General features: G+C 40.2%; 1 protein-coding gene across 1 annotated transcript in view; it reads left to right on the top strand.

Annotated features, from left to right (window-relative positions):
- The window catches only part of LOC148852126 (threonine--tRNA ligase, mitochondrial 1-like), a 60407-nt gene that overhangs the window by 16072 nt on the left and 16873 nt on the right, over positions 1–27462 (top strand). The window contains exons 5-12 of the mRNA XM_088944409.1: positions 3421–3510; positions 8373–8447; positions 8575–8703; positions 8789–8878; positions 15172–15260; positions 15352–15448; positions 15531–15617; positions 17647–17731. Coding sequence (XP_088800535.1) covers positions 3421–3510; positions 8373–8447; positions 8575–8703; positions 8789–8878; positions 15172–15260; positions 15352–15448; positions 15531–15617; positions 17647–17731 — 742 coding nt within the window. The remainder of the gene's footprint in view (positions 1–3420; positions 3511–8372; positions 8448–8574; positions 8704–8788; positions 8879–15171; positions 15261–15351; positions 15449–15530; positions 15618–17646; positions 17732–27462) is intronic.

Below are 27462 nucleotides of genomic sequence, written 5' to 3'. Positions count from 1 at the left end.
AGCTTCTTGTAGGAGTAGCTGACCGGCATTACGAAGCTAATGCAGGCCAAGCATACGGGCCACATTACTGCTTAAGACCCGGTCGCCTCTCCGGCACGGGCAAAAGTAAAAAAAGAGTAGATTACGAGTCGCTCCAAAAAGCCTACGGGCCACATTACTGCTTAAGACCCGGTCGCCTCTCCGGCACGGACAAAAGTAAAAAAAGAGTAGACTACGAGTCGCTCCCAAAAGCCTACGGGCCACATTACTGCTTAAAACCCGGTTGCCTCTCCGGCACGGGCAAAAGTAAAAAAAGAGTAGACTACGAGTCGCTCCCAAAAGCCTACGGGCCACATTACTGCTTAAAACCCGGTCGCCTCTCCGGCACGGGCAAAAGTAAAAAAAGAGTAGACTACGAGTCACTCCCAAAAGCCTACGGGCCACATTACTGCTTGAGACCTGGTCACCTCTCCGGCACGGGCAAAAGTCGAAAAAGAATAGACTACGAGTCGCTCCCAAAGCCTACGGGCCATACTAGTAATTGGATCAGCACTTACTAGCTCATCGACTTATGGGCCAAAAGAAATCTACTCCCTTCGCTGAGTTACTGTCAGCTCGGGAGTGGGGGGCTATTGATGAGGGCAGATTTGGCCCTCCAGTAAAATTGTGACACGTGGCACCTCGTGACAACTAGGAAAACACCTAGCCAACAAACTTACGAAGTTGGTGACCCACCCGGGCACCTGTCTGGCCGGCCTGGCGCGACCTGCGCGCGGTCTGACGCACGCCTGCACGAACTACGCGCGGCCTGCGTGAACTGCGCGACCTGCGCGCGGCCTGACGCGCGCCTGCGCGAATTGCGCGCGGCCTAGCGCGCGGCCTGCGCGAACTGCGCACGGCCTGCGCAAACTGTGCACGGCCTGCGCGACCTGGCCGACCTGGACCAGCCTAGCGCATGATCTGGCCAAGGCGCCAGCTTGACGACCTGATCTAGACACTGACCCGCCGACTGACACAAGCGCCAGCTTGACGACCTGATCTAGGCACTGTCCCGCCGACTGACACAGGCGCCGACCTGACGACCTGGCCTAAACACTGACCCGTCGACTGACGCAGGCACCCCTCTGACAACGCGGCCCAGGCGCCGACCTGGCCGCCTGACACAAGCGCCAGCCTGACGACCTCGAGGAGTTCACCACCGTACCCCGGTTCTGACCGGATGCGACGAGTCTTACCGTTTGGAGGCTTTTCACCCACCTAACTCGCGAAGACTCCAGAATATAAAGACCTCACCCCCCAAAGACGAAGGGGAGGAGAAAAAAGCAAAGGGAAGTAACCCTGCTCTCTAGCTCTCTCATATTATCTTCAAAGCTCTCTACAATAAGAGTGCTAACTTAAGCATCGGAGAGCCCCCACCGGGAAAGTACCCCCGGGACCTCTGATTCAGTTCTCGCAGGTCCTTCAGCTCCTGCCGCCTACGAAGAGGAGGAAAAGATGCAGTTCTCGGAAGTCCCTCAGCTTCCCCCACCTACAAGGAGGAAGAGATGCAGTTCTCGGAAGTCCCTCAGCTTCCCCCACCTACAAGGAGGAAGAGACGGAGTTCTCGGAGGTCCCTCAACTCCCGCCACCTACAAGGAGGAGGAAAAGATGGAGTTCTCGCAGGTCTCTCAGCTCCCGCCACCTACAAAGAGGAGGAAAAGATGAAGTTCTCGCAGGTCCCTCATCTCCCGCAGCCTACAAAGGAAAGAAGACCGCCTCATGCTGAGGGCAGTCGGGTTACGCCGCACCAGGGAGCTCCAACATTCTCTAAGGCAGTTCGCCACCAGGGAGTTCGCCACCAGGGAGTTCGCCACCATGCAGTTCGCCACCAGGGAGTTCGCCACCAGGGAGTTCGCCACCAGGCAGTTCGCCCCCAGGCAGTTCGCCACCAGGCAGTTCGGCCCCAGGCAGTTCGCCACCAGGGAGCTCGCCACCAGGGAGTTCGCCCCCAGGCAGTTCGCCCCCAGGCATTTCGCCACCAGGGAGTTCGCCACCAGGGAGTTCGCCACCAGGCAGTTCGCCACCGAGGCAGTTCGCCCCCAGGCAGTTCGCCACCAGGCAGTTCGCCCCCAGGGAGTTCGCCACCAGGGAGTTCGCCACCAGGCAGTTCGCCACCAAGGCAGTTCGCCCCCTGGTAGTTCGCCACCAGGCAGTTCGCCACCAAGTAGCTCGTCACTAAGGTACGCCACCACCGGGTCGAATAACGAGGTACTTTGCCAAAAAATTTTACATCACAAAACATTGGTACGTGGCCGAAAACGGCTACATCACTTTCCATGGGGAGTTTAAAGTATCTCTAGCATTCAAGCCAGCATCCCATCCATTAATCATTTTTCCACGAATATTCATTACCACTTTTTGTCACAATTTGTTCTCATTCAGAGGTAGTCAAAAAAGCCATTTCCCAAGCAAGAAATGACCTAATGCTTGATAGAGTGGGAGTGTGGGACCTATATTTTTAGAGAAGTTGCAGAGTATAAAGAGGTGGGGGATTGGCTTGTTGCCCATTTAGCAAAGGGAGGACAAGTCTTGGATATCTCTCTATCTATGTCTTGATGCTTTTTGATCCTAATAGTTTGGGGACCTAAAAAAGAGGACAAGTTCTTAGTGCAATACTCTACATTAATCTCTCAAAAAAAGTTTGCGGACCTAAAAAGAACCTCTGTTTTTTTATGCTTCCTTGCAACTTATGTGACTCCTTATTTTATTTTATTTTTCTGAATGAGAGTGGTTGTTTACTACAAGGATGGCCGATTTCTCAGGTTTCTATTCCAGGAGCTTCTTCTTGCATTACTTTGTACTTAATCTTTTTTACTTTTTTAATAAGAAACTTCTGATAATTTACTAACCACTAGAAAAAAGTTATGGAGTTTGACTGGATTAGAATGATTATGCACTAATATTTTTTGAACTTCTTTCACATGGTCAAGTTCCATGGAGTGCCTAATATTGTATTAGATTGCATATTTGTTTTCATGTATGTTATCAATTGATGATTCTAAAGTGCTTGGCATTGATGAGGTTTCAATTTCAAATTTAAGAATGGACAAGCTATCTTGAAGCTCTATCCATTGCATGTGTGCCATCTTTTACATGTGGTCGAGGTTTTGATCTAATGACATAACCTTTATTTTAGGAAGAATGCTGCTTCATGTGTAAAGGCTAAAGTTTCAAGATAAGAAGTTAGAAAATGGCCTTAACTGATACTGGCCTATGTGTTTGTTCTTGTTGTGTTGTGAATTCTCTTGCTTTGGATTTCTGTATCTGATACAAGAGTGTCCTATATGCATGTTTAACAGCTTTGCCTTTGTCTGCACAGATATTTGCTACATTTCTTTTTAGTGGGAATTTCAATCATATTTCAGCAAGCTTCTTACAAGATGATTTAATGCCTATTCACAGGGTTTCTATTATGATGCATTTTATGGTGATCTAGGATTGAATGAAGACCATTTCAAACAAATTGAAGCAGGGGCAATGAAAGCAGTTGCGGTACTGTCACTTTTCTCCCCTCAAGAAAGCTAGCTTTTGTGCTCATCTGGTCATATGGCAGTGTTTTTAAAATTAAGTATTTGTTTTGATTGTTTTAGTTGTTAGGAAGGTTCATTGGACTGCTCATTTGAGAAGATCTAAATGCCTTCATATTGCTGTAGGACCCAAACATTTTATTATTTCCTTTGTTTCATATATATACATACACATGCATGCATCCATCATACATGTACATATGCAGTGCACACTACAATTTCTAAAGTTATTGAAGTGGCTTTTTGAAGGACACCATTTTATTTGTCTTGTACCATAGTAACCCATCAAGAATCTAATCCAGTTTATCTGTCACACTAAGATGCTATTTAAGTTAAAATCACTTTCTTTTTCCTGCGGTAGCTTATATTAACGTGCTCGTAGTCCTTGTTTAATTGGCTTCTAACTGAAATGATTAATATGACTGAAAAATACAAGTTTGCTGCTCATCATTATTTATTTATTTATTTATAGAATTCAGCAATATAAATATTTGTGTGGACATGATAAAGATCTGTTACCTAGACTATTCAGAATTTCAAGTTGTAAACGTACCTCTATAAAGAAATGAATAAATTTAGGAAACCATAATTTACTATCTTCAGATGCTACATTCTATTCTGAATGACATGGTTTTAAGCTGTCCCATTAAAATATTACATTGATCCATGGGGCGTCTCAAAGAACAGAAGAGGTTAAGTTAAAAAAAAATAGAAGACTCACATGTTGTGGAACTTGCAATATTCTTCTTCTGGCCTTGAATTTCAGTTGTCCAATACCTCTTCTATCACTCTAATGGATGTTTGAGGGACCAATAGTTCATGCAACCTATTCAATGAGTAACTTATTACAAAAATATGTTTTAAAGAACTGAAAACGTAGGGGATGTTTGACAATGTGAATGTTTTTGTTTACACTTGTTTTCAAAATTGCTATCTTAGCCAAAAAGACATTCTCTAACTTTTTAATTTTCATATTGAGGTATGAAAACAAGATGATTTTATTTCCAAAAAACAAATCAAAATTATGTTTTCTAAAACAAAAACAAAATTTCAATCTTCAAATATTTGAAGACAAAAAACACGTAAACAACCAAGAACATGTTTCTGTGCTTTTGTTTTGAGAAACAATCTGTTTTTAAACCAGATGATTTTGATTTGGTTTTTAAATTGGCAACAAGTTGATTTGCATGAAGGGAGGAAAGGAAGAAGGAAGGGGAGTCAATAAGCAAAGGGTCAGGTCTAAGTTGATTTGCGTTAAGATAATAAGTTGGAATGTAAGTGGTTCAGGAAGATCAAGAAAAAGAACAATCAGAGAGCTATGGAGGAAAGAGAAGCCAGATATAGTAAATCAAAACTGTCTGATGTGGATAGAAGGTAGGCAAGAAGTATTTGGGCAGCTAGAGGAATAAGTTGGGCCTTCTTACAATCATGGGGGTCTTTGGGGGAATCATCACATTTTAGAGAAATGAAAATTTGGAGTGCTTGGAGGAATTGATTGGAAATATCTCGGTTTCGGTCAAATTGAAGAGGAAAGAAGATGGGTTAGTCTGGGTTCTAAATAATGTATATGGGCCCTCTTCTTATAGGGAGAGGGAGGGTTTGTGGGAGGAATTAGTAGAAATAGAGGTCTTTGGCAGGGTTCATGGTGCTTGTGAGGAGATTTTACTGTGATTAGATTCTTACATGAAACAAACAATCCTAGCCATAGTATTACCTTGTGTGTGAGAAAATTCAATCAGTCTGTGGATTATAATGATCTGCGGGAGCTGCCTTTGTTACAAGCAAATTTTACCTGGTCAAACTTTCAAGAGGCACCCATATGTTGCAAACCAGATAGATTTCTTTTCTCTTCAGATTGGGAGGAAGGTTGGAGGGGGATGGTAGCTAGAGTCCTGTTGGGAACCATGTTGGATCACTGCCCAATTAGACCGTCCCAAGAAAGAGTAGGAGGAGGCCGTTGTCCTTTTAGATTTGACAATATGCTGTTACTTCATTATGACTCAAAGTGAGAGTTATGGGAGGAGGATCAGGTGGAGTTTAGGTGGAAGGGTTATTACAAGAAGCTATAAAGGCTGAAGGTTAGGACCAAGGGTGGAACAAGGAGTTTTTTTTTTTTTTGGGTCAGAATAGAGGAAAGAAAGGATTGGGTTGCATACATGATATGGGATTTAGGTGGGTTGGAAGGGGAAAGAGGTTTAGGGCTGGAAGAAAGGTGGAGGTTAAAACAGGAATTGGAAGAGATCTTGCTAAAAGAGGAAATTAGCTGGAGACAAAAATCTAGGCATAGATGGCTAAAAGAAGAAGGTGGCAATACAAGTTTCTTCCACTTGGTAGAAAATGGTAGGAAAAGGAGAAATACTATTGCCCAATTAGAATGGAATGGACAAGTTTTATCCAGGGAAGAGGATATAGCACAAGCCTTTTGTGGACCACTCAAAGCAATATATGCTGGCCCGGGTAGAGTGAGAGAGAGTTTAGAACACTTTGTTTGGAGGAGTGGACCTAGGGAGCAGATTGATGCTTTGGAGAAAAACTTTGAAGTCCAGGAGGTAAAAGAAACCATTTTCTCTATGGAGATGTCTAAAACTCCTGGTCCAAATGGTTTCACGATGACTTTTTACCAAGATTGTTGGTGCTGATCTTTTGGAGGTTTTTGCTGACTTTTTTGAGAGGGGAAATTTTAACTCAGGAGCTAATGCGATGTTTATTGCTTTATTTCCTAAGGAGGAGGATGCAAGCCAACCAAAGGACTTTAGACCCATAAGCCTAGTGGGAAGTTTGTACAAAACAAGGTGCCTTTGTTTTTGGGAGACAAATAATTGATCAAATCCTTATTGTTAATGAGTGTGTGGATTACAAGAAGAGGAGAAAGGAAGAAGGCTTGGTTTGTAAGTTGGATTTGGAGAAAGCCTATGACTTGGTGGACTTGGAGTTCTTACTAGAAATCTTGAGACAAAGGGGTTTTGGAGTGAGATGGTGTAAAAGGATTAAGGGTTCCATATCCTCCTGTCACTATTCTATCTTGGTTAATGGAATAGTTAGGGATTTTTTTTTTCCAACTAGAAGGGCCTCCAACAAGGAGGTCCTCTTTCCCCTTTTCTCTTCACCTTAGTAGCTGGCATCCTGAGTGATTTGATCTTAAAGGCTGATGCTAATAATCTCATTAAAGGTTGGAGAGTTGGGAGGGAAGGTGTGGTGGTTACACATTTACAATTTCTGAATGATCTTGTTGTTTTTTGTGAAGGGGAGAGGAAGGAAATGATCAATCTGAACTTCTGAAGAGGGTGGTAACCCGTTTTGAAAGGATCTCTAATCTCAAAATAAACTGGGGTAAGAGTTGTGTAGCAGGAGTAAATAAAGAGGGGGAAGAAATGGAAAACCTTGCTAGGTTGTTGGTTTGTGAGGTAGGGGACTGGTCGTTACTTGGCATTACTGTTGGGGGGGGGACCCTAACTTTGAAAGCTCATGGTACCAAGTTCTGGAAAGATTCCCAAAGAGGCTTGCAGGGTGGAAATGAAATTATATCTCTTTAGGGGGAAAAATTACCTTGATAAAGTCAACCTTGAGTAACTTGCCAGTCTATTTCTTATCTACCTTCAAAATCACTACTAGAGTGGCTAACCAATTGGAGAAAATGATGAGGGAGTTCCTGTGAGAGCCAGGGGGCACAAAGAAAGACCACTTGTATTTTCTAATCCCCAGATATACTATTAAAAAAATCCAAATGACCCAGACAACATAGTGTGGGCTTTTGACTCCCTACTCCCTAGGGGAATTTTGTTGTTCCTCTGTTTTGGAAGCCTTAAATGATAGTCTCCTTTCCCCTCTGTTTTTGCCAAGTGATCTTTCAGATCACTACCTCTGTTGCTTTGCCAAGTGATCTTTTAGATCACCACCTCTGTTGCTGTCAGTCCCTGTTGTATTTTCTAATCCCCAGTTGTACTATTAAAAAAGATTCAAATGACCCAGACAACATAGTGTGGGCTTTTGACTCCCTATTTGGGGAATTTTGTTGTTCCTCTGTTTTGGAAGCCTTAAATGATAGTCCCCTTCCCCTGTTTTTTCTCCTGTAAATCTTGAGTTATCTTGATTATCTACATCCCTTGCATTCTGGCTAGCTGCTTCAATATCCAATCTGTCCTCTCTACACATCAAAGGCATAGGGAATTTCTTTTCCAATTTCCCAAAAGTCTTCCTTGCATATTCCTAGTCTTCGATAAAGTGTAATCCCAGAACTTTACTCATCTCCATCTCCTTGTCCACCACAATTTCCACATCTATTGTTCTCCCCAGCTTATGAGTTTTGTCCATGATAAAATCTTTCTCAGATGATTCACTTATATCATCATTTTCAGCTCCAGCCTCAACTAGTGGTATATTAGATGGGTCAGGCATTCAAAAGGAGAACAGGATGTGCAAACTATTGAGAGATCAGTAAATGTGTTGTATATTTAAGGCTCTCATAAGACAGTTGTCTCACATGTAATTTAAATTAAATTGTGTTTATCAAGTTGTGGTATATTAGATGGGCCAGGCATTCAAAAGAAGAATAGGACAAGTGAAATCTTGAGAGGTTTCAGTAAATTTGTTGTATATTTAAGGCTCTTTCTACCTACCAAAATGGCTCTCTCACCTGTTCTGTTTTACTTTATGAACTTACAATAGTTCAATTCAGTTATCCATTAATTGACTAACTGAATTACCTGACTGTCACACAGCAAGTCTTCTAATAGTAAATGCTTTTGTTTATATGCCGTGCAGGTATATCTCATCCTAAGCCCCTAATTGCTGTAAGATTCTTAATGTGTTGCTTCCTTCATATTGCAGGAAAAGCAGCCTTTTGAACGCATTGAAGTATCAAGAAAACAGGCTCTAGAGATGTTCTCAGAAAATAATTTCAAGGCAAGTATTGCTGCCATATTTAAATTTTGTACTGCATCATTTGAAATACCTTTTGTAGTTTTCTCTTCTTTCCTTTTCAACTTGGCTATTCTATTGAATAATGTTAAGAGATAAAACTCTGGTTCAGATTGAAATCATTAATGAGTTGCCAGAAGACAAGACAATCACTGTCTACAGATGTGGGCCTTTGGTTGATCTATGTCGTGGACCCCATATCCCAAATACGTCTTTTGTGAAAGCATTTGCTTGTTTAAAGGTGATTAAGAACATGGCATCCTGAAACTTGTACTCTTTGCGTGCAAATCTACTTTTAGTATTAATTGCATAGATGAAATTTCTAGGCTTCATCGGCCTACTGGAGGGGGAAGAAGGAACGTGAAAGTCTACAAAGAGTCTATGGGATTTCTTATCCCGATTCCAAACGTCTGAAGGTTTGTATCTAGTCATCCAGTTTTTTTTAGTTGATGTGTTTTATTTCTTTCTGTTTCAACTGCATTAAATTCACCCTTCTATGTGAAGATGGTCCTTCCTATATGTATATTTATAATTTAATACATGCATGATTGTCAGTTTACCATATTCTAGTAAGCTATTAATTAATGTTTTTTTGGTGCTTCACGAATCAGAGTTTGTTAGTATGTGAAGAAAGAATGTGATAAAATAGAAAGTGTGCCTAGCAACCCTTTTGAAAAGGTTTAGGCTAGCCCCTGCTACTTAACCCACTGATTTCCCCAGGGGCACAACCCCCAATATAATTGATTTCTATTCATTCTTTATATGACCAATTTATGCACCAAGCTATTTGCTGATCTTTGAATTCAAGTGAAGGTTGTCCTCAGCTCTGTAGTGATTTTTCATTTCTTTCACTATGTGCCTGTTAGGTGTGAACAAATGGGTAACGAGATAAGTCAAGAGGAACTGGAGGGAGAGATCAGGAAGGGAAGGGGTGAGCTAATTAAAAAAAAGGGAATTGGATCTAAGCAGAATAGTTGACAGAGAAGTGGCAGTAGGGATGTTAATTGGCCTGTTTTTTTGGGGAGGAGAGGGTTTTGCTAAAATTTCTTTTGAGCTATTTGAAAAGAAAAGTAAAAAAGAAAGGAAAGCCAAATCAAGAGAAAAAAGCAAAAGATAAAAAAGCTGGAATGAAGAAGGTGGGGAAGAAGACCAAGTTGTAATAGGGGGGGGAATGAAGATGCTAAGAAGATGGGGTGCTAGGAGATTGAAGGAAGTGCTGGAGGTCTTTGGTGAGGTACATGTTTTGAAATCAGAAGCTTGACATAGCTATCCTACATGAATCAAAGCTGGAATCTTTTGGCATAAGTGATGATCGAGATTCGGAGGAGAGGTTGGGGAGAGTGGGTGGGGTTAGATGCGGTTGGGTTGGCCATACTATGGGATTCAGGGATTTCAGGAAATCGAGGGAGTTGTCTGGGCTCTTGGTCAGGAAGAGCTTGGAAGCGACTGCGGCCTGGGGTGGAAAGCATATCACAAGTTGGGCTATTTCTCTTCAAGCATTTGAGCAAATCAGAGTTTTGGATTTTACGGAGATCTTTTTGGGTCTCCTTGAGATCCAAGCTTGTAATGTGTATCTTTTTAGTCTGGCTTGATAGTTTGGTGTGTCGATTGACACCTGATTGCAATGTATTGTTTTTTTAATAAAAGAATTTCTTCTTTATTCCCCCAAAAAAGGGTAGGTTCTACCTGGAACTGACCTTGAACTGGCCTTGAACTGACCCAACCCAACCCGAACGACCACCCGGTGAATTGACTTTGGTTGGCCTTGGTGGAACCTGCCTTGGAACCAAACTTACCTTGAAATAAACCCCAAATACTTTTGAGGATGTGAAGATTTGAACCCAAACACTCGTGGTTACAAAGGCCATGGTCTCACTTAACCAATGGGTTACTCAAGTTATTTGATCATTTGTTTTCATTTTAATATTTGAACTAGCGGAGTGCCCCTACACTGCAGGGGCTGATAAGAATACAAGAACACATTAAATAGGTACTTTTATTCATATAGGCAGATTTAGAATTAGCTATTTGAGTAAATGAAGCAAATTAATTTAGTGTTATTTAATTACATATGATAAATCAATTAATTATTAATTTATTTAATGTAATTAAATACTTAAATTACATTAATTACTCAAATTTTAAATCAAGTAATTTTACAATTACAAACAATTACCTTAAAATAATTAATATAATCTTAAAAAATACATTTAACTACGACATTTTAACAAGTGTACATTGTTATAGGGGTTGGGGGAGGGATGGGAGGGAGTGGTTGAATTCTTGGAGAGAGAGATTGACAAAAGAGGAAATGTTTTAAAATATTAGTTTGCTTTTGTTCCATGGATTTTAATTGAGACGTTGAATAGGTGTAGATGAAAAGGCCTAGCTTGGCCCAAAAATTCTAGGCTTGGTCCTAACTATTGTGTTTAGACTTGGTTTGGGCCTGGCCCTACAAATTTTTAGCCCAAGCTTTGGCCCAATACTGTAGCCTAGCCCAAGCTCACATTAGGCTCACAAATTTCCAATTCAAGCTTGGGCCCAACCAACCTAATCCCACATAACTCAAAATTCAAGGCTTAGGCCTAGCTTTTTTGTTCAGGCTTGGCCTCGGGCTTAAGTGTGCATTAGGCCCACAAGTTTCCAAGTTGGGTTTGTTTCCAATACTTCAATCCCATCCTGGGGCTTGCCTAGATGAAACATAACTAGAAGACTTAATTAATTATATTGATTAAATAAAAAATATATATTGCAAATATTTATTATCTTGTAAATAATATTAAAAGTTCATCTAATGCTTCAATCCCACCCTGGTATTGCCTATATGAAACATAATTAGAGGACTTAATTAACTAATTATATTGATTAATTAGAAAAATATATTAAAAACATTTATTATCTTGTAAATAATATTAAAAGTTCATGGAGAGAGTGGTCGAAGATAAATGGAAAATAAAAAATAAGGACCCTGAACCAAACAGGACCCGATTGGGTCTGTAATTTAGACTCAAAGTCGAGCCGATCAGGTTATCGGGTCTAACCCAATAGACCTAGTTATAACAAATATATTGAAAATATTATATATAATATTAATTTATTATATATAAATTAATATTATATATAATAGGGCCTGTAATTTTTAGACATATATATAGCTTGGGTCGGGTCTGAATTAATTCATGACTGGGTGGAACCAGATTTGACTCAATAAGAATCAAGACAATATATGATGAACCAAAAACGAACTGACCCAATTGTTTTGGGTTCATCAGGTCCAACCCGACCAATTGACTAGGGATGCAAACGGATTGGATCAGGTTCGAATCAGGGTATATCCGAATATGATCCGACACTATTAATTGCAGATCCAATCCAATCCGATCGGATATGATAAAACATGGATTGGAATTCGAATCCGATGAGGAAGTCTAATTTTTAGATATGATATGATCTGATTTGATTTTTTAAAAATTAATAAATTATTAAAAGAAAATTAAAATATAACAATTTAAATAAAGAAAAACAAAAACTACAAGTATCTTTTCAATTATTTTCATCATACATGTTTTTTATAAAAAAAATAAATAATATAACAATTTTACAAAAATGCAATATAAATAATATATTTATAAATAAATAAATAACATATATATATGTGTATGTGTGTGTTATATATTTATATAAATAAAGAAATAACCTACATATTGGACATAATCTTCTCGGATTGGATGGGGGGTGATCCAAATTCGATCCGATTTTTGTTTGGATCCTATTACTCGATTCGATCTGATCGAAGATTTGAGATGAGGCTATCCGAGTCCGAGAATATAGGATTGAACTTCCGATCAATTTTCACCCTTACCATTGATATCCCTAGAGAGAGAGAAGGGGTAATATATTATACATTTAGGGTTGGGTTTGAATTGATTCATGACTAGGTGGAATTGGTTCCGACCTAAAAGGAATTAGGACAATATATTAGGAACCGAAACCGAATTGACCCAATTGGGTTGGGTCCATCAGGTCCAACCTGTAATAAATGAGTGATAACAATTTTGTGGCAATATTGTAATTACATGTTGATGGCACTCTTGTAATTACGTGAAAACTCAATATCATTTGCACAACTAAAAAAGAGGCAATGATTTCTTTCAATTGCACTCATGTAATTAATAAAAAAATTCAAGGTGACAAATAATTTCACTTTTGTAATTAGTAGAAAATTCAAGGGGATAAATGATGGCATTCTTGTAATTAGCAAATGCTCATGAATACCACATGTTGGTTTTTAACGATAGTTAAGAAAAATAGTGTTTAATAAGGTGAGGTTGGTTTTTACACATGCATTTCCCATTCAAACCAAGACCGAGATGGGTTCAATTCTAACATGACATTGGTTTCTACACGGTTTTTACATTTAAATTTCTGTACGTGTTGGGCATGTGAAGATGAACAAGAAGAAGCCAAAGATTCCATTTCGTGAATTCTCAGGGCTCCTTTCATATGCCATTTCCTTGTAAGTATATATATGGTGTGAGCAATAAGTAATGTAAAAGGTAACATTTACAAAATTTAAATTTAAATTATAAGTTTCGAACCATATAATGGTGTGAGCAATAATCTACATATTGAGTTACACAATTTAATCAATAAAGATAACATACGTTTTAAACTATATATTTTATTTATTAAAAATTAAGGTGCCATTTGGCATGTATTTTTTGAATGATCTTTCGGAAGATTGGACAGTCAAAAGACGTAGTGAGCTTTTACATAACGATCTTGGCAGCCCAAAGATCGTTTGGGTTTATTAGGAGTTGGTTGTCTATACATACCGTGTTTAAAGATGACATGTTTGATTGTAATTTTTCGAGGATGGCCTTTTTTTGAGGTCCAACTTGATAGCTATTTGTACACCTTCTCATTGTACAAAGGATCTTTTGCTTTAATACAATCATAATTTACCTTTTCTAAAAAAATGATCGTTTGGTTGGAGGCATGTTTTTCCGCACAAAGATGAGACTTGAGCAGGTGAGAAACTCCATTTCTAGCATTTTGAAATAAGCTTGAATATAGCTTTTCGCGTCATTTTAGGGTTCCCCCAACCAAATGGCGAAAGACTGAAAAGCAAGTTGCCAGGCTTCTAAAAAGCCAACAACCTGTGTGGAAAGATGCGCCAAACAGGGCCTAAGTTTTTTAAGGACATGCTTCTTTTTTTTTTTTTTTTTTTTTGAAAGGGGAGTAAAGAAAGATCAGGTTCCACGGCTAGACCCTGGTACCGACCTTGGAACTGCTAAGGCTAGAACTGACCCTAGAATTGACCTTCACAGGGTAAGTTCTAGGTTCTACCATGGAACCGAACCGAACCGACCAATGCTCACCCCTAGTGTCTATATTTCCAGTATCATGGGCTATTGTTTTATCCAATCCACTATTACTTGAGAGCATAGTTTTCAAGGTGCCAAGGTGAGGCTAGGCGACAAGGGGGTGCTTGCCTAGGTGATGGATTTTTTTTCTTAATTAAAAAACATATATCCTAGGGTAGTTCACTATGTTCCATAACCATATTTCCTTAATAATTATCCATAATTTTCATAAGAAATTTTAAACTTCATGTTTTTTTTTGATAAGTAAAGTATAAACTTCATGTTAAGGTATAGAAAATTAACATATTCATGAGAAAAGAAGGAAGAAAGAAAAGAAAATTCAAAAATATAGGGGCAGGACCCCTATTTTTGTTATAGGAAAAGAAGAATGTGGAAGAAGAAAATGTTTTGATTAGACAAAATTTTAAGTTCTTTCTTATTGGTTCAGGTTTTGAAGTCTTTGAGGGTTCAATACAGCATTTGCAATGTCTGTATTGATTAAACCCTAAGAAATAAGAAAATAATAAAAAGAAATTAGTATATAAACACAGAAATGAATATTTTAGTTTGATAATGCCTATTTTATAATTATAATCTCAAAATATTAAGAATATAAAAGTATTTTATAACATAGTGTACAAAACTGCTTGGCAATTAGGTGAGGCGAGCCTCCAAGGGTGCCTTGTTGCCTAGGCGTTGCCTTGATAGCTATGCTTGAGAGTCCCCTTCCACTCCAATATTTCTTAAGAGAGCTACTCAATCTCAGCCCCTGTAACACTGTTAGTAGTCCAGTCCTGGTTGAGTTACCTTGGCTGATAGCTTCAGAGAAGATGGTCAGAATAATACCATGACTATTTCTGAAAACTCTACAATGCCTGATTCTCTTGAGTTGCCCAAGCTACTGCACTAGTCAAAGTTAATTTAATGAAATTATAAGCCAGGGGAGAACAATAGGTGGGTATGACATTTTTGCTACTGATGAAGTGTCAATACATGGCCATCCTCTAACGATGTCATACTTGGAAACAGCGGGTAGAACTATTCATGGGATTCACCCAGTCAGTCATAGATATGTTTTCATTTCAAATAATGCTTCTTTAGTTTGATTTTCTTCTTTAAATCTTATTGCATTTCTATCCTCTCAAAGTGTCTATAGAATAAATTCACAGTTGTCAATTAAAAAAGAAAAAAAGAACAAAAGTTGCATTTCTATCCTCTCAAAGTGTCTATAGAATAAATGCACAGTTGTCAATTAAAAAAGAAAAAAGAACAAAAGTAGAACTTCAACCAACATGATCCCACTTTTTCAATTGTTCTAAATTGTAGCTGCATATTTTTTGCAGGAATACCTTACCCAGCTGGAGGAAGCAAAGAAATATGATCATAGATTATTGGGGGCAAAACAAGAGCTCTTCTTTTGTCACCCTCTTAGGTAATGAACAAAGCTCCAAATTTAGTTAATTATACCTTGAAATTGACATTGTCTGTAATATTCACCGTTTGCATTTCCTTTCATATTTCAGTCCAGGAAGTTGGTTTTTCCTGCCATATGGCACTCGAGTTTATAACAAATTAATGGAATTTATCCGAGCTCAATATAGGGAGAGGGGTTACCAAGAGGTTAATTTTCTATATCTACAGATATTTGTCTGCCCAATATTTTCCAGTTCAGAAATTGGACTTTTATTCTAGTTTTTGTCAGGTTTTGACACCAAATATGTACAATATGCAACTCTGGGAGACATCTGGTCATGCTGCAAACTACAAAGAAAACATGTTTGTGTTTGAGGTGAGGTTTTATATTTAGTTCCTTCAGATGCCAAGTTTAAGAGTTCATGAACTTTTTTTAATGATCTATCAAGTATCATCAGATATTCAGATAGATTTGGTCGAAAAGGAAAAACAGTTTATACATCAACAACTTGATGATTGCAATTTTTTTGATCAATAACAGAATCAATTTCATTAAATGAGGAAAATTAATACAATATGAAAGGGGAAGGATAAACACTCTTAGCCCTCCCCACCTTAGAAATTACAACACAGCCCAAAATAATTATTTCTTCCCACCCCTTGTTTAGCAAATGTATCAGCAAAGGCATTTGCATCTCTTCTGACCCAATTACAAGTCACCTCTACCCCTTGTAGTAATTTAACAGCTTTCCTCTTCTTATACATGTAGCACCACCATCCAGCTTCCTCTTCTTTTCATAGCCATCTGATTACAAGCTTTGAATTGCCTTCAATTGACGATTTCCTGATATTCAGCTCTTTAGCCTTCTGAGTCCCTTCCATAATAGCCATAATCTCAGCTCTTACCGAGTCCCCAGCTCCAATTGACCTGAGTAGAATGCAATGATATTTCCTTCCTTGTTCTTGAAGATTCCTCCTATGTAAGGGTGGCCATGAGCCGAGTTGCTCATGAGCTGTTCGAGCTCGGCTCAGTCTAAACCGAGCTTTGAGCTGAACTCGAGCCTAATATATAGGCTTGTTTGCTAATCGAGCCAAGCTTGAGCTTAATAAAGCTCGACTTGTGAGGCTCGAAAGCCTAATCGAGTATGTGTACATAGGGTGTCACCTCGGCTCGGCACCTCGACTACTAAGGGAGACCTCGGCTTGGCACCTCAGCCACTGAGGGAGACCTCGACTCAGCACATTGATAACTGAGGGAGGCTGCAGCTCGGCACCTCAGCACCTCGGCAGCTAAGGGAGACCTCAGCTTGGCACCTTGGCTTCTAGGGAAACCTCAGCTCGACACTTCAGCAGCTGAGGGAGACATCGGCTCAGCACCTTGGCTGCTAGGGAGACCTCAGCTTGGCACTTCAGCAGCTGAGGGAGACCTGTAATCAATGGTAGCTGAGCTCGAACTTCTGAGCTTTTGACTTGAGCTGAGCTCGATCTCTAGTCTCTAATTTGAACCGAGCTCAAGCTTGAACTCAAGCCTGATAGTTTATTAGCGAGCCAAGCTCGAATAGCTAGATATCCGGCTCGGCTCGGCTCGAATCCACCCCTAGTCCTATGCTAGATGGACCTGAGCTGCCTTCGCTACTACCACCAAAGTTGAGCTTAATGAAGCCACTAGGGGGTGGATACCAAACAGGTCTAACCACCTCCTTATCGGGAGCAGAATCAGCTACCTCTCTCCACTTCCTCATCACCTCAATGCCCAACACATCTTTAAAGATATCCAATGACTTCACCCAGTGAACCACCTTGAGGGTAATAGCTTCAATGACAACTTCTCTGCCTCTTTTTTTTTTTTTCAAGGAATATTCTTTGGTTCCTCTCTCCCAAATAGTTCAATACACTGCTGTCCTAATGCATCTCCAAAGTAGTTGTCCCCTCTTCTTTGACCAGCTTAGGAAAGTAGAAGCAAATAGGCTTTGTACATTAGGCGGAGGGTTCCACCTGCACCCAAATAAAGAAAAGAACCATTCCCAAATTGAAGAAGAAAAAGGGCAGGAGATTAATAAGTGATAACAATTCTCACGATTGGCTTTGCAAAAGGAGCACCAGTGTGGAGAAAGGCACCAATTGGGTCTTTTTCTTTGCAATGTCTCACAAATATTTATTCTTTCCAAATACATTTCCCAGCACAAACCACCCACACTGAGTAGGTTTACTCCAAACCACCCACTTGGTGATTGCAATTTGAAGCTAGTGTTGTCAATGCCAGTATTTAGAATAACAGAATATATTCTTATTTTTATGTAGAAGTGACTTTTCTTTTTCTATTTTGTGTCATTAGTTATTTTCTCTTCTCTGTTATTTTCCAATGAGATGAAATTTGCTTCCTTTTTTCCTTGTGTTCTTTGCAGGTTGAGAAACAGGAGTTTGGACTTAAGCCAATGAATTGCCCTGGGCATTGCTTAATGTTTGAACACAGAGTTCGTTCATATAGAGGTGAACTCATCTGTTTAAGTCATTGAGTTTATCTCTTTATCTATTTGTTCCCCATATATACTATTCATGCAAGTAGAAGTTGTTCATTGCTTCTTTTAGATTGTTTACTTATTTGTGCTTAATTCCATGTTGTTTGATTGAGTTAGCTAACCTTATTGGTGGTATTCAATAGATGGTTATCATTTCAATGCTGAAACTAAACTATGCAGATTCAAGTGTAATTTTCAACAGTTTAACATCAAAAGGTTCAACTAAAATGATGTAGGATAGGGGTGGGTAATTTTTCATGGTTAAAGCAATGATAGGGCTATATAGTAGGGATTAAAGGGAAAACAGGGAAAATCTTGATTTTTTTGAAGATAAATAAAGGAGAAATTTAATTAGAAAGAAAAAGAGAAAAGATTACAAAGGGTGATGACAGAAAAGGCATCACACGAAACCCAATAATCAACCTAGCCACCCCTAATGTTAAACACATTGCCGTCTACCACAAGCCAAACCCAAATAAACCCTCAAAACCACCCACCATCAGAACCCAAAATTATGCAATCAAAGCCCAACTTAACCTTTCCTCCCATCTTTCCCAGAGCCCAGCATAGTAGTCCGCTCAAACAAATTTATCTTCCCGAATACTGATATCAGAACTCATTCACTTGACCTTGTGTTAATCTGACCCTAAATATGCCTCCCATCTTTCTCTTATCTTCTCTCCAAATCTTTTCTTGTCTTCTTTACCCTTGTGTTAATCTGACCCTAAATATGCCTCCCCTCAATCTAGCAAAAACCTTCAAAACTGTCGCAGTTCAGTTATTTTTCTGGTATCTGGATCATTTAACTGCTTCAGGAGTGGCCTTAATACTCTTCCTCACATAATTGTCATTAATCCCTTCTAGCTCTAAAACTGTATGCTTCTCGAATACTTGCTCCGCTGTCAAAACCACCCTTTTCCACTTCTTCAACTCAAGACGTATCAACAGGAATTGGAGTGTCCTCCTTATTTTCCAAAATGGAGAAAAACTTGTTCAAGAAATGGTTTTTCTTTTTGGAAAGCTAATATTGCCATAGGTAAATGCATTGGGAGGGTGCCTGGTTCGTTAGTCTATTGTTTTTCAGGTTATGACCTGCTAAAAGAAAGCTGATGGTTACTTGAAAACTTGGGCAGCAGTATTCACGTTTAGAGAGAGAAGAAAGGAGCACCAGTAAAAGATAAATAGCAAAGAATAGATGGCCAATAAGAAGAATAATAAATAGAAGGAGGAAGAGGTGAAACCCTACCACTTGGTACTTCAAACACTATTTTGAACCTTCTTCCATCTTCAGATTTTTCCTAAGCAAATTGTATTAGAGACCACAAGTATATAGTAATTGTGGCCGGCTCAGCCCCTATAATGTTGTTTTTTTGATCAATAACTGTATCAATTCACTTGTAGTCAACAGACTCTCAGAGCAGGAAGCGGAAACTGTCCAACAGTGAAGGTTGGATCTGGGTCGTTATGAGATACAAAGGGGATGAGAAGATTGGGGTTTGGGAGGGAGGGAAACCGAAGCTCCTTTGAACAGACACAGACAGTGTGAAGAGGGAGAGATCTCAGCAGCACCAGGAAGAAAGAAGTCTCTAGTGAATGACAATCATGCTCCAGAGACAATCGTAACAAAGGTTACAATTGTTTCTGGAGTAAGGGAGGAAGAAATTGGGGTGGAGACAGTAGATGAAGGCAAAGAGGATGAAGTGGAGGCGGTCATAACTTCAAACAACAAAGCTCTGCCTCTGGTAGGGATCAAGGCAGTTCCATACAGATTTGAAGATGTTTCGGCAGGAGGTGAGTGAGATCAACGTGGAAGGCCTATCCCCCGGCTCTTTCCCTCATCGTTCTTCCCCCCCTGGAGCATCTTCCGTTTCAGCCTCACCTCTGTTTTGGAATAATACTGGGGCTGTTTCCGATGGGGTAGGGAACACTATATCCATGTCAGGGGCATGAAGTCTTGTACCAAAAGAAAAAGGGGGGGAGTGGCGGAGGAAACAAGTAGAGTCTATAATAGGAAGAGAAAAACAATGAAGCTTGGGGAGAGGAAGCAGGGGAAGGAGAGAGCTGGAGTGGAGGAGCTGAGGGACGAGGTAGAAAACAATCAGGAAGAAAGAGAGAAGGTGGTAGAGAGGAAGGAGACATCAGTGGGTATCAAAGAACTAGTAGAAAGACAGATAGAGGTAGGCAAAGCCTTGGGTCTGTTTTTTCTAGGGGGAGAAGTGGGGAGAAAAACTATTGATCAGTGTGAGAGGTCTAGAAGGGAGAAACAAGAAGGAAGAGATAATGGGGGAACTGCTGAAGGAGGGGAAGAGGGGGAGGGGAGACATGCAGGGCTGACGGAAGAGAAATAGAAGGGCAGAGAGAGGGGGAGAGGAGAGCTGCGAAAATGAAGCTTCTATCTTGGAATGTAAGGGGTCTAATAGATGGGAAAAGGGGAGAAGTGGTCAAGAATCTTCTGAGAAAACACAATCCGGATGCTGTTTTGTTGCAGGAAACAAAATTGGAATATTTTGATTTAAGGTTGAAAAATGAGATATGAGGGTCAGATAGAGGAGAATGGGCTGAGGTGGATGCAGTGGGTCTGTCAGGGGGTATGGTGGTATTGTGGAACATATGGAAGGAAAGAAATAGCAAGACTTTCAAAGATAAGGTTTGTAGCATGGAGAAGATGGTTGTGGCTGCGGGCAGATCAGTGGTTGAATGGATGTTGATTCTCCCTGAATTCAGTCAATTAAACAAGGAGGATTTTGGGAGTGGGTTGGGACAGGTCCTGGGGTATCAAATATGTAATGCAGAGCCTTTTATCTAGGTTGTTAGATGGATTTTTTGTTTTGTTTGGTTTTCTTTTTTTTCGGGTGCTGTCTTATCACCTTTTTTTTGAAGGGTCAACCAAGTCACATCTTGAACAAGAAGGTACATTGGCTGAAAGGCAATATCAAGAAATAGCAGCGGGATAGGGTGTTAAATGATGAAAAATGGAGAGCTGATTGTTTAAAAATTATAATTGAGATCGATTCAGAGGAGGAAGGTGGAGTTGTAGGGGAGGCTAAGTGAGTGGAGAGACTCAAGGATAAGAAAGATTATGATTCTCTAAACAGGAGGTGAAATGGAGGCAGAAATCCATGACTCTTTTGTTGAAATTAGGGGATAATAATACCACCTTCTTTCACAAGTTTGCTAATGCAATGAGGAAGAATGACATCAAGAGACCTTGGTGGGTCATTTTAAATCAATCTTTAGAAGATGCCACGAGCAGGAACTTGGAGAGAGTTTGAGGTGGATGAGTTGAAGGAAGCAATCTTTTCTATGGATCACTTTAAGGCACCCAGGCCTGATGGCTTTACTATGGCTTTCTACCAAGATTGTAGGGAGTTGATAAAGGGTGATCTTATGCAAGTCTTTGAGGAGTTCTATCATAGATGGATTGTTAGCAGGGAGTAAAAGCTACTTTTATTGCGTTGACCGCAAAGAAGTTTGGTGCTTGCCATTTGAAGGACTTCACAATACAAAATCCTAGCCAAGGTCCTCTCCCTTTGGTTAAAAAGACCCTCTTGTCAATCATCTCTCAATTTCAAGGGGCTTTCATCCAAGATAGACAAAATATGGACCAAATACTTATTGCCAATGAATGTGTGAAGGAGTTTAAGAAATCTGGAAGGGAGGGCATTTTATGTAAATTATATCTAGAGAAAGCCTACAGTTTTGTGGATTGGGAGTTCTTGATTGAGGTACTAAGGAAATTTGGTTTTGGAGTATGATGGTGCAAATGGATTAAAAGATATTTGCAATCCTGCCACTTCTCAGTACTGGTAAATGGAGTAGTCAAGGACTTCTTTGGTGCCCTAAGAGGAGTGAGACAAAGGGATCCACTATCCCCCTTCCTTTTCACCATTTCAGCAGAGGTGTTTAGCAGACCAATTTCAAAGGTGGATGAGATGGGTCTTTTAAAGAGGTGGAGATTAGGACGGGAGAGAGTGGTGGTAACTCACCTACAATTTGTTGATGACATCATTATCTTTTGTGAGGATGAAGATGGGTTAGGTGCAAGGATTCTAAAAATGCTGATGAATCTATTTGAAAGAGTGTCAAATCTAAAAGGTGAACCTCATTAAATGTGTGGTGGTGGGGACCAACTTAGCTCAAGAAGAGATCAACTTATGGGCTGTGGAGCTAGGCTGCTTACAGAGTGATTGGCTGCTGGAGTATCTAGCCCTTCCCCTCGGTGCAAAACCTAGAAATTTAGATTTCTGGAATCCGGTAGTGGAAAGGTTTGAAAAGAAGTTGGCTGCGTGGAAGAGGAGTTATATTTCTATCGGGGGCAGGATTACTCTCATTAAGTCTACCCTCGCAAATCTTCCAGTGTATTCCTCTTGGTGTTCTATATGCCTCAAGTTATATGCCTCCAGCTGTAATGGAGTCTCCCCATTCAATAGGGCCCGAATACAGCCCCACTACTTTCCCCATGTCATCTCTCATGACCCCACCAATTCCAGCCACACCTGGGTTGCCAAAGCTGTTCCCATCAAAGTTTAATTTGAGGAATCCAGATTCAGGAGGAACCTAATTTCTTAAAACCTTCTTTTTTGCTGATGACGAGGATGCTACAGTCCTCCAGTTCCTGATTATATCATCAGAAGTAAAGTTTGAGAATAATCCCATAGATTTTACCCATGAGATCACTTTTATCATAACCCCTTCTATCAGTAATTCCTTATTCCTTTTCTTTCCTTAAAAAATTCTCAGATTTCTTTCCTCCCATAACGTCCAAAGCATTGCTGTCCGTGTGCATCTCCACAGAGTTCTTTCTCTTCTTTTTGGCTACCTGAAAGTGAAGGTGTCAAAGAGTCTTTCCAACCATTCCTAAATGCAGCTAGCAACAGGACAGGAAACAAAAATATGATGAACAGTTCACCATTTGATTCACACAAGCAGCACCAATTGGGTGAAAGGCACCATCGAGGCCTCTTCCTCTGCATCAGATCATAGGTGTTAATTGCACCATGGTAAACCTCCCAACAGAAAGCATCCACGTTGGGGGGAATAGGGTGACACCAGACTTCTCGGACAGTAGTATCCTCTTCATCAGCAAAGAAGAAAGTCTTAAGAAACTGGGACCCCCCTGATTCTAGTTTCCTCAAACTTTGATGGAAGTAGCTTTGGTAACCCAGGAGTGTCTGGAATTGGAGGGGTGATAAGAAATGGCAACGGGATTGTTGTGCGGTTGTATTCGGGCCCTATTGGATGGGGAGATTCCATTACAGCTGAACTAAAGGCAGTGGTTTTAGGGATACAAAAAGCTATGGAATTGAGAGTGAGAAAGCTAGTTGTGGAAGGCTACTCCAAAGTGGTTATAAGCTGGCTAAAGAAGAATGAAAAGATTCCCTGGTTCTTAAATAATGAAATCGAGAAGTTTAAACGCCTATCCACAGACATGCAGTTATTGATTCAGTGGACCCCAAGAGTGCCAAATGGTTTTGCAGATCAGCTAGTGAAACAAGGGGCTAACAGGGAGCATTGTTTTGGGCTCAGTTGTAAGGCTGAAAAGTCAAAAGTTGGTAGCTGGTAAAATTTAAATTCTAGTGGGGTAGGCGAGGCTACTAAGATTCTGTACTGTTTCTTAATTTTTCTTAATGAAATTCCCATTACTGATAAGAAAAAGAAAGAATAACATCAAGAAGTTACAAGTTGGAGATTCTGTAGTGGATCAGGAGAAGGACATTGAGCAGCTTTACAGTGAACCGTGTAGGGTTAGACCAACTTTGGATGGTCTCCACTTTGAGATGTTGGCTGAACACCAAGCTGCTGAGTTGGAAAATCCCTTTTCTGTAGAGGAGTTGAAGAGAGCTTTAGATGAAATGGAGGGGGACTGCTCTAGGTCCGGATGGTTTTACAAATCTGTTCCATAAAAAATTCTGGTATGTCCTAAATCATGATGACGTGGGCTTTAGAGGAGTTTCATAATTGCTGCAGCCCTTGAGAGAAGCTTGAATGCTTCCCTCATTTCCCTAATCCCCAAGAAGAGTGGTGCTGTGGAGATGAAGGACTTCTGTCCAATTAGTTTATTGGAATTGTGCACAAAATCCTGGCAAAAATTCTAGTATCACCTATGAGGGGGCCTTTGTGCATAACAAACACATGCAAGATGGGGTGCTAATTGCAAGCGAGTTAATTGATTCAAGAAGAAGCGGTAGGAAAGGTTTGGTGTGCAAAATTGACTTAGAAAAAGCCTACAACCGTGTTAATTGGGCCTTTCTGAATTATATGATTTCTAGAATGCATTTTGGCAGCAAGTGGAGAAATTGGATGAAGGTGTCTGTGACAACCCCGGGGTTCTCTGTCCTAATCAATGGCATTGCTCATGGGAATTTCAAAAGCTACAGAGGGTTATGGCAAGGTGATCCACTGTCTCCATTGCTCTTTCTTGTTGTAATGGATGGTTTAAGCAGGTTGACAGCTCAGGCTGCTGAAACAGGGTGTGTGGAAGGCTTCAAACTCAGGAACAATGGTACAGAAATTCCTCTGCTTCTGTTTACAGACGATACATTGTTCTTGTGATGCCTCGTCAGTATAGGTAATCAATTTAGAGTTCTTTCTATACTGGTTTGAGGTGTTGTTAAGCTTAAAAGTGAATCTGGCCAAGAGTGAGTTAATGGCAGTCGGGGATGTTGAAAACGTGGCTGACTTAGCGAGGCTTTTAGGCTGTAAAGTGGGGCACCTCCCTTATAAGTACTCGGGACTGCCTTCTGGGGCCAAATGCACATCAAAATCCCTGTGGACTCCAGTTTTAGAGAGTGTTGACTTGAAGCTAGCCTCTTGGAAGGCTAGGTATCTATCTAAGGGTGGGAAGGTAACTCTAATTAAAGGTGTGCTACCCAGCTACTCAGCTTCCCAGCTTATTACATGTCTGTTCTTCCAATCCCATCTGAGGTGGCTGACCTGATAGAAAGGAGGATAATAGACTTTCTGTGGAGTGGTTGGAAGGATTCGTCCAAGTATCACATGATGAGCTGGGATCAGGTCTGTATTCTGTAAACCTGTGTCATTTGGAGGTAGTTGACTATGGAGGTTTGCTACTGAGCCAAGCAATTTGTGGAGGAAGGTTATTGCTGAGAAATATGGTTTGAGTAGTAATGGTTGTGATGCAGAATTACCCTTTTCTTCCTATGGCTGCAGCTAGTGGAAAGGCATATCAAAAGTCTTTAGTAGTTTTAGCGAGGGGCTGCTTTTCAAAGTTGGGAATGGGAGGAAGGTGAGGTTTTGGTTGGCCTAGCTGACTGCTATGAGGTGAATGGTAGATCAATATGCTGGAGGTCTTCTTTTAGGAGTTTCAATGATTGGGAGATTAGTCAAATTTCTGATTTGTTAGCTCTACTGAAGAATCAACCTCTGGATGTATTGAATCAGGATTCAACACTTTGGAAATGGACCTCCAGAGGGGTTTTCTGAGTCAAATCCTTTTACAAAGGCTTGGTTGGAGCTTCAAGGAACCCTTTTCCCAGCAAGGCCGTTTGGGGTTCAGCTGCACCCTCCAAAGTTAAATTCTTCACTTGGGTGGTTGTGCTAGAGAAATGTTTGAACAAGGAAATTCTTTTGAGGAAGGGGCACCCTATCCAAGACAGATTATGTGTGTTTTGCAGCAGGGGGAAGAGTCAGCAAGTTATTTGTTCTTACACTGTAACTTCAGCTCAGCTTTGTGGAGCCATTTCTCAAGGGCTCTCTCCCTGAACCTGCACTGGTGCTGCCACTTCTCAGTCAAGGACCTTTTGCAAGAGTGGGGCATACTGGGCTTGTCTAGGAAAGGGAGAGTCTGTTGGTCTGCAGTCTCTTTGGCAGTACTGTGGGCCATCTGGTCTGAAAGAAACTTGAGGATTTTTTAACAGACAGCTTCACCAGAACCTGTGATGATTAATAGGGTTGTAGAGGATTTGAGGAGCTGGTTATCTTTTTTGAATGTAGATTTTTTGATTTGTTTTTTTTTTTTGGGGGGGGTGTAAAGTATCTTTTTGGTACATAATCTTATGTACAACCTCTTATTATCAATGAAACTTTACTTTACCTGTTCAAAAAACAAAACATGTATTTTTTATGATAAATTGAATAGTTGTATTTCATGATGCTCTTTTGCCCCTTTCACCTTTATTTGTACAAATAAAATGGTTTAGTTGTGTAATAACTAAAATTGATATACTCTCATATAATAATAATACTACTAGAGTTAGGCACAAACCTAAAACTTCCTCGTTGTCTGGGTACCACTGTAACAACTATGCATTCTTAATTGTTAAATGGTAACAATTGGAGAGATTGGTTAATTTCTCATTATGAAGGTCCCAACTGGATAGTTGGTAAAATCTGGGAGGTTCAAAATCCAGACCTGAGATCCTATCTTGTTCTCAGCATTCTGTCAACTTGTCCATTGCACATCCAAGAAAATTTAGTTTCCCATTGATGTTTGTGGTCTTTAAGTATTTGGGGAAAATGAAATAGAAGGATATTTGATGATGTAGTTTGATTCTTCAAAAGATTATATCTAGAAATTTGCACTTAATAAATGAATGGGTTTTGATCGTAAATGAACTTCATGTGTCCAAGAGGGTGGATTTTGCTTACAAATGGTGTTAGTTTTTGGGTATAGAGGGTGGAATAGTGTAAATCAGAATGGTTTCTTTCAAGTGTTCTGCACTTCTGCTACTTTTTTTTGCATTGGTTGTTTCAGCACAATTCGATACATTTTGTTTATTCTCCATGAAGATTTGTTGTAATTTTGTAATTTTTGATGGGAATGCGTCCTTCTAACTGATTTGAAATTTCTGATTCCATCATGGCTGGTGAAAGTCCTCCCTCTCCCCCAAGAAGGGTGAATCCTCTGGAATCAAAGTTCTGGTTGCAATTTGCCTCAGTCTATGGAAGGAATGAAACATAAAAGATAAGGGGCATTGAGGGATCAAGGGTTCTGGCCTTCTGGGCAATTTTGTAATATAAATGATTGGGAAAGGTGGTAGCCTTTCTAAATACAGATTGTAAAGTGCACATTAAGTTATACTTCTTAATGAAATTCCTATTAATTATCAAACAATGGAACTTTAGAAGTAAAATTGCTTGGAGGAATGGGTGGTCATAAAATTGAGAGGCTATTTTGTTTGGATCTTTTACCTTGTTAGATTTTGATGATTTTTCCCAAAGTTTTGTGATACTTAATCTATACAAAAATAAATATTTGAGGGATGTGCAGCTTTTGCCCCCTTTCCTAAAGTTGATTTACTTAGAGGGTGGCAGCATATTGCACAATAATCCACTAGTAGAACATTGCCTACCTTGCAATGGAGCCCTCTGATCCCGAACCATTTTAAGTTGAATTTTGATGGATTCAGCATAAGCGATGCCGGTTCTTCAGGAGTTTGTGAAGCATTTAGAAATAGACAAAGAATTATTATTGGCATATTCTGAGGTCCTCTAGGTGTTGGAGAATTAACAAGAGCAGAAGTGTCAGCTGTACTATGGGGAATCAGGTGGAGAAGCTCTCACACCTCAAGCGTAGCCCTCAACCTCGGGATCTAGGACCACAGGATCAAACTCCTGTCCCTTTTAAATGGCTCACATGGGCTGAAATGCAGGCCTGGAGAGAAAAGGGTTTATGTAATGACTGTGATGACAAATTTTGGCCTGGACACAAATGCAAGGGCCAACAGGTCTATCTGTTGCAGA

Source organism: Nelumbo lutea, chromosome 5 (genome assembly GCF_056320005.1).
Source record: "Nelumbo lutea isolate HS-2025 chromosome 5, American lotus-T2T, whole genome shotgun sequence".
In the NCBI taxonomy this organism is placed as follows: domain Eukaryota; kingdom Viridiplantae; phylum Streptophyta; class Magnoliopsida; order Proteales; family Nelumbonaceae; genus Nelumbo; species Nelumbo lutea.
This window is presented reverse-complemented; position numbering and strand designations above follow the sequence as displayed.